The sequence below is a fragment of the Geospiza fortis genome, unplaced genomic scaffold (genome assembly GCF_000277835.1).
Source record: "Geospiza fortis unplaced genomic scaffold, GeoFor_1.0 scaffold70, whole genome shotgun sequence".
Taxonomy (NCBI): domain Eukaryota; kingdom Metazoa; phylum Chordata; class Aves; order Passeriformes; family Thraupidae; genus Geospiza; species Geospiza fortis.
In genome coordinates, this window is record NW_005054317.1 from 560,077 (window position 1) to 567,320 (window position 7,244).

The 7,244-nt window shown below is 42.8% G+C and overlaps 1 protein-coding gene across 1 annotated transcript in view; it reads left to right on the forward strand.

The window, feature by feature from the left end:
* The window catches only part of CNTN3 (contactin 3), a 74,771-nt gene extending 69,597 nt beyond the window's left edge, over positions 1–5,174 (forward strand). Inside the window, exons 18-20 of the mRNA XM_031056371.1 lie at positions 1,005–1,117; positions 2,625–2,790; positions 3,325–5,174. Of these exons, the coding sequence (XP_030912231.1) occupies positions 1,005–1,117; positions 2,625–2,790; positions 3,325–3,428 (383 nt within the window). The 3' untranslated portion in view covers positions 3,429–5,174. The remainder of the gene's footprint in view (positions 1–1,004; positions 1,118–2,624; positions 2,791–3,324) is intronic.
* The last annotated feature ends 2,070 nt before the right edge of the window (positions 5,175–7,244 follow it).

The following is a 7,244-nucleotide window of genomic DNA, read 5'->3' on the forward strand; positions in this document are numbered from 1 at the left end:
GGGGGGGTTGGGTTCTGGTTTTTTAGTATAATCAGGTGGGTTTTGATCTGGCTGCTTATGGAGAGAAGGCAGGGAACTTCCTGTGTGAGGGGATTGAAAAGAGGAGGGGGAAAAAAAGAGGAAAAACCCTATAAGGACATGGATACAAGTGTTCAAAACCACTCTCAGTGCTTAAAGCTGGAACCTCCAGTCTCAAAGCACAGCTCAGCCCACCTAGGCAGCAGTTGCCTCCACTAGGTGACAGCAACAGTAAATTGTTTTCCTTAACGCGTTTAGAAAAGATTTTAATCATTGATTTGTGTCACTGCAGGACCTGTTTTCTGGGAAAGCAACCTGAGGTATTTGAGGAGGTTTGTACTTCCCTGAGAGCTTGGCAGCTCCAAAGTACATGAAAGGGGCAGAGCCCAGAGCATGCAGCTGCTTTGTAAATAACAGCCTTGGGCTGCTGATGAACCAAAAATCCCAGCAGATTTCTGTGGCCAAAGCCCACTTTTGGCACAGGCTCAGTTCAGAACCACAACTCGAGTTGGAAGAGCCAGCAGACAAAAAAAAACTTCAAATATTTTCCATAACAAACATCTTAAAGTAAATCAACATAGTGGGCAAATATGAATATTCACTGAGACTAAATTTGTCTAAAAATCTATTGTGAAGAATTTTCTTATTCTTAGCGCTGTACTAAACCTAGAAATTGTCTGTTACCATCATTAGAGTTTGTTCTAATTAATCACCCCTGTCCTAAGGCACATGCTTCTCTCTGGGTGTATTGAATGAAGGACCAGCAACAGATATTTGAGCTTCAGAAACAACATTTATGTGCCCTTCTGGCTTTTTCCTTCCTTCTGTTTTTCAAATTTAGCCTCTGAACTATAACATGCAGAGAGAGGAGCCTTCACTAGAGCTGGTTTTGCATCCCAAATGCAATGACAGCCAATTACCTGAGCAGGTGAATCAATCACCAATAGCAATTGAATTAAAGTCGTGCTTTTGTTGTGTGTTTGAAGCACCCAGCCAGCCTCCAGGAAACGTGGTGTGGAATGTCACAGACTCCAGGGTGGTGCTGAGCTGGGAGGAGGTCAGAGCCATGGACAACGAGTCCGAGGTCACGGGCTACAAGGTCAGTGGGGACAGAGCTGGGAACAGCCCAGGGCTGGTGTTTCCTTGTCTGTCTGCATGCTCAGAGCATGCACAATCCCACCCCTAAAACATTTCACTGGGGTCTCCTTCTTAGGGATTTTAAATATTTTAAATACATATTCTAAGAGTGTCTCACCATTAATGTCCCCCAATCCCCCTTCCTCCCCATCCTGGCACTGCTCAGCTCTTGGGATCCCTCCCACACCTGGATCTGAGAACATTTAAACACTTACCACATCCGTAACTCTCATTCTAAATGTGTAACACTTAGCCAAGTGGATAAAACCAAAGAAAGAAACCAAAAACATTTAGCCTGATGGATGTAGCTTCCATTGCTGGCCAGGTGTATTATTATAGTTATTATATATTGTCACATATATTAAACTGATACTTTTAAACCTTTCTCCTCTTACCTGCTGTGGGCCATGCTCATTTCCCTCTTAGAAATTACCCAGTTGCACCTGCTCTAAACCTGATCAGCACACAAATGTAGAAGTGTTTAAAAATGTCATATAAGTGTGTGTAAAAGAACAGCTGAAGATGCTCCTGCTAAGCTCTGTACTGCTGGATCCCACATGATATAATCCTGATTAAAAGATTTAGGCTGAAGATCTGATGACCCACCGAGTTGTATTGGCAAGAAGTACATGTTTACAGCTTGTTCCAGTGTACCATTATTTCATATTATTGTAATAAAAATAATACACAATATGTATTATTTTCATACATATTATGTACATACACATTTTATATGTGTGACAGTGTTCACAGGGGTCCGAGGATGGGGGAAGAGATGAGGATCTGACTCCATGTTTTAGAAGGCTGATTTATTATTTTATGATATATTAAAACTATACTAAATAGAAGAAAGGATTTCATCAGAAGGCTAGCTAAGCTAAGAATAGAAAAAGAAGGAATGAATAACAAAGGTTTGTGGCTCCGACAGAGTCCAAAACAGCTGGACTGTGATTGGCCATTAATTAGAAACAACCACATGAGACCAATCACAGATGCACCTGTTGCATTCCACAGCAGCAGATAATCACTGTTTACATTTTGTTCCTGAGGCCTCTCAGCTTCTCAGGAGGAAAAATCCTAAGGAAAGGATTTTTCATAAGACATGCCCGTGACATTATATGTACATACACATTTTATAATAATACAATACGGATGTATTAGCATCCGTGGTGCCATTTGAAATTAAATCTGGAATGAAAGGTGAAAAAAATGTTTGAAAATTAATGAAAAACTCATTCTTTTTTTGAATGAAAAACATTCCAAAAACTGTTTTTGAGAGCGTTTTGAGTCAACGTTCAAAAGAGAACATTGATTGATATTCCCTTCTCCCCTTAAATACAGTTCCACCCTGGAATATTAACCAAAAATCAGCTCTTTTCCTTCATCCCATCCCTCTGAAAAGCTGAAGCCCTGTTTGTGGGAGGCAGAGGAGGGCAGGGCGGTGCTGAGGCGTGCTGTGTTCGTTGCAGGTGCTGTACAGGACCAGCCAGGGCGGGGTGGAGGTGCTGACCACGGCCAGCACCACGGCCGAGCTGTGGCTGCAGCTGCAGGACGATTATCTCATCGAGGTCAGAGCCACCACCGAGGGCGGGGATGGCAGCAGCAGCCAGCAGATCCTCATCCCCAGACTAGCCAGTAGGTTCTGCCACTTCTTGTCCCAGCTCGTCTCTGCTTCCTTTGGTGGTGGGGGGAAAAAAACTAAAATTAATGTTTAGACGTTGTGTGGTAATAAGGTAATAAAGGGAAAGCAATTAAAATCTTCATGCCCTTATGCGTGGCAAACTCCATTCTGCTGAACTGGTAAATTGCCATTTAAGTTGGTATTAAAAATGTTACATTTTTTACTTCTTCTCCTTTTTTGATAAAAAACTATTACCTTGAAAGTAAACTCACAGATGAGTTTACTTTCCAGCCTGATAAAGACCTGCAAGATCATTGAGTCCAACCTTTGCCCAAACACCACCTTGTCAGCTAAACCAGAGCACCAAAACCATTCATGATCACAGCATCTCTGTAATTTTTAAATATTTCCTGTATTTTTGTAGATCTCTAGTGCTTGTAAGAAAAAATTACAGTAATTTTTGCTTGGCATCTAGGGAAAAGTCATAGTGGCACAGCAGCTACTTCTGCTTTCATTTAATCCTGAATTCATTTTTTCCTTTGTCACAGGTATGGATGCAAGAGGTTCTGGACCATCAGTATTGAGCATCTTCAGTGTCTCCAGCTTCTTAGCAACAACATTTTCCTTGACCCTTAATTCTGTGTTGTGCTGATATATTTGCATTTGCTGGGGAAAAAAAAATTGGTTACTAAAGTGCTTTTTTAAAAAAAACTGCAGTGGTTAATGCATGTTTTTTCTTCTATCCTGACGTGTTTTTAAATTCTTTATATTTCACTGTAAGTTGAAGTAAAAAATACCATGTAGAGTTTAGCAAATCCTTTAAAAAGGAATCTAAAATGCCTTAATACTTGAACCAAAGGAGTTTACATGTTACATACTTCAGATACAGTGTAAGAGAGAGGGGGCGGGATGGCACTGTGAGGTCACAACATTTTTTGCAGCAGCCCTGAAGCGTTCTGGGTTTGTTCTGCATTGCTAAAATAGCATTTGACATGGAACGGATGAAATCAGAGCTGCGGCTGTTATCAGGTGGAGTTGATAATGGCTGCTCCCAAGGCAGTGCCATCACCCTGGAGTTTGGATCATTTCCCTGCTGCTCTAAGTGGAAAGAAATCCCAAAAGAAATCTCCTTGAAAGAAATCCCACCTGGAGCAGGGCAAAGGCAGGGCCTCCATGCTGCTCCTGAGAAAGGATCTCCCAGCTGTGCTTTGGGGATGGTTTTGTGCTGCTTCTCAGTAAATTCTGAAATTCATCTCCCCACCTTGCCTTCCCTAACCGGGTTCTTTGTTCACAACCAAACCCTCCCACCTTGAGGGTGCTGTGCTTGCCCTGCTGCCAGTGCTCAGGGGCTGAGGTGCCCACCTGGCAGCCCTGGGGAGGTGCAGGGACCCCATGGCCTTGGGGACAGGGACAGCCACCCCCTCCCTCCCTCCCTGGTGCTCCCAGACCTGCAGCCCCAATTCTCCTGCTCATGGCACTGCAAACAGCCTGAACTCAGACCTACAGTCAGACCTCTCCTTCCTGCTGCTCTTGAACCAGTTCTGAGCTGTTCCACCTGCTCTGGCCCTCAGCTGCACCCCACTGCTGTCACATGAGTCTGGGAAGTTCGTGGCCATAGTAGGATATTTAAAAAAATTACACAACAACACTACAGACTTGCTGTTGTAGAGAAATCTGTGCTTTCTTTCATGGCAGTGAATTAAAGATACATTCAGCCGGGTCCATTTGACTTCTGGAGTTGTGGCTTCAGTCAAATCAACCTTTTTAGAGAGGTCACAGCATCCCTGTTCAGATGACATAAAGCATCATCTCCTCTTAAAGACTGTGGTTTTTAAATTTCACAATATTACTACAACACACAGAAGTACAAAGGGAGAACCAGGATTAATAAAATTATGGTAGCACTTTGGAAAAAAATACCTTGATATGCATTCAGCTGGCAGATGAGCTCCAGATGAGACAAAGTGCTGCTGAGGAAAGCAGGAGCTGTATATACTGTACATAGAGAGCTATAAATGAGTTTAAAATTAGTTGCTTTTCCATGTGGCTGACCAGTGTTGTTTTCAGACACTTGCAAACAGGGGGGTGGGGGGGACATGGAAATCCAGGTGTTCCTAGTGAGTAAATAGTTCTATTTCATGCAACAAAGGGTGACTCTTTCTCTTGTTTCACAAAATTCTAGTCCAGGTTCCTGTACTGCCCATTTTTCATGCACTTACATTGTATTATTACTTGATTTCTAGTTCTATATCTCCATGAGATATGTACCCAGTACCTTGTTTCATATTGAAAAGGTTGAAATTTATCCTTGAACTTCCAGTTGTGTGTGTATCCTATGGTTATCTGTATGCATTCTTTTCTATGGCTCTAATAAAATATTTATTACATTGAGGGATAATAGAATATCTCAAAGTGTTATTGCTTGTTCCTGTTACATGTTTGTACACATTGGGGGTTTAATACATCTAGAAATGGTTGTGCTCAACCTTCTGAGCTTCTCCTCTGCCTAGATTTGCATCAGGATGGGCAAAAATCCACCTCCATTTCCCTGGCTTCATTTCCCATCTATCCAATCAGGCTGTTTCCTCTTCCCTAAAGTGGAAAAAAAAAAAAAACCACTGTAATTATACTGAAGAAGAGTTGGTTTTTTATAATAATTTATTCAGTGTATCACCATTTAGCATTAAATTGCAGGTCCTGTTTGCTGCTGCAGTTGCCTGTTCCTTACACACTGCAGCTTCCCATAAAACCTGAGATTTTCCAGCACTGAAACCTTTTTCTTGGGAACACAGGCACAGCACAACTATTTACTTTAAGTTTTTAAAGTGTAGGTTCTACCTGCATAACTGGGAGCTGATCCAGATGCTGCAATAAGGGTTAATAATGATCCCAACGAATCACAAGTGTATACACAAGACTGGAGTGATTTTTCTGAAGTAAATCAGGTTTAAATCAGGTTTTTCCTGTCAGATGGTTGTAGGTGGACACTCCTGCCTTGCTCTGCCTCCCCCAGTGTCCAGATTAATCTTCCTTTAAACTGATCTCTCTTTCTTCCCCCTATCATGTTAATGCAGCTCAGGGTTATTTGCATTATTAGAAGTGTCTTGGTTCTCCAGTGAGTTGATAAAAAACAAGCTGGCATTGGGAAAGTGCAGGAGGAGAAGGTGGAGAGGCAATAAGGGATAATCCTACCTCTTGCAGGCATTTCCAGGGCAGCTCCTGTGACCATCCAAAATTAGCAACTCGGTCCTGGGGTGAAAAAAAAAATAAAAGGAAGAAAAATCATAATGAAAAATGTGACTAGAATTATTTATACAACAAGAACTGCAGGTGGTGGGGAAGGCGGTTCTGCCACTCCATTTGACTTGGGCTTCCCCAAATAACCAGCATTTTGTCACATGTAATATTTGAAATCTCATAAGAAACAATGGTAGACTTCAGTCATAGTTCTAAAAATTGCATTCTTTTCAATTCCCCATCCACCATCAGAGCTGTATTCTAAAGCCTGAATTTCTCAGAGGTACTTGGAGTAAGAATTTCTTTAAAACCCAACTTTTCCTTTGAACAATTTACTGTGGGATATGTTACAAACATGCAGGATCCTCTATGAATGCAAAATGAGTTAAAACCTAATATCACTTCAGGCCAAAGAAATATTGGAGATCTCTATTTTCTACTTAATTTGCCTTTCAGTGGTGGCAGGCAGATGTGGGCAGTGCCTGTCAGGTTATATCTGTTATGTCTTAATAACAGGCAATAAAGCAAGCTGTCCAGCATGAGGGAGTGCATTCATCTGACAGCTCTGTCTGCAATAAATAACAATGGGATATTGTGAAAATAAAATGAGTTTGTAAACAGGCCCTGGCTCTCTTAGGGGAAACAACCGCCTCGATTGTTTTATGCTAATGCTGTGAACTCCTGCAAATCAATAAAAGGGGATGTGTTCAGCACAGACAGACCTGAGTGCACCTTCTGCTGCTTTATCAGGGCTGATGGATGGAGAGAGGCACTTGGAACCTGGGAGCTGCCAGGGATGGATGGGGAGCACCCTCAGCAGCTCTGGGAGCAGCCCTGTCCTCTGGGAAAAGGCATTTCCTGACAATCCACAGCTCACAGCCATCGAGTCCCAGCCAGCCCCAGCACCTCAACTCAACCCTGGCACCCAGTGCCACATCCAGGCTTTGTTAAACACACCCAGGGATGGGGACTCCACCACCTCCCTGGGCAGCCATTCCAGAACTTTATCACTCTTTCTGTGAAAAACCTTTTCCTGATATCCAGCCTGTATTTCCCTTGGTGCAGCTGGAGGCTGTGTGCTCTGGTTGTGTCAGTGCTGCTGGAGAAAGAGCCCAGCCCCAGCTGAGCACAGGCACCTTTCAGCTGAGCTGTTGGGGCTGGGTGGGACTCGATGTTCTTGAAGGTCTCTTCCAGCCTGGTCATTCTGTGAATTCTGTGAACTCCTTCTCAG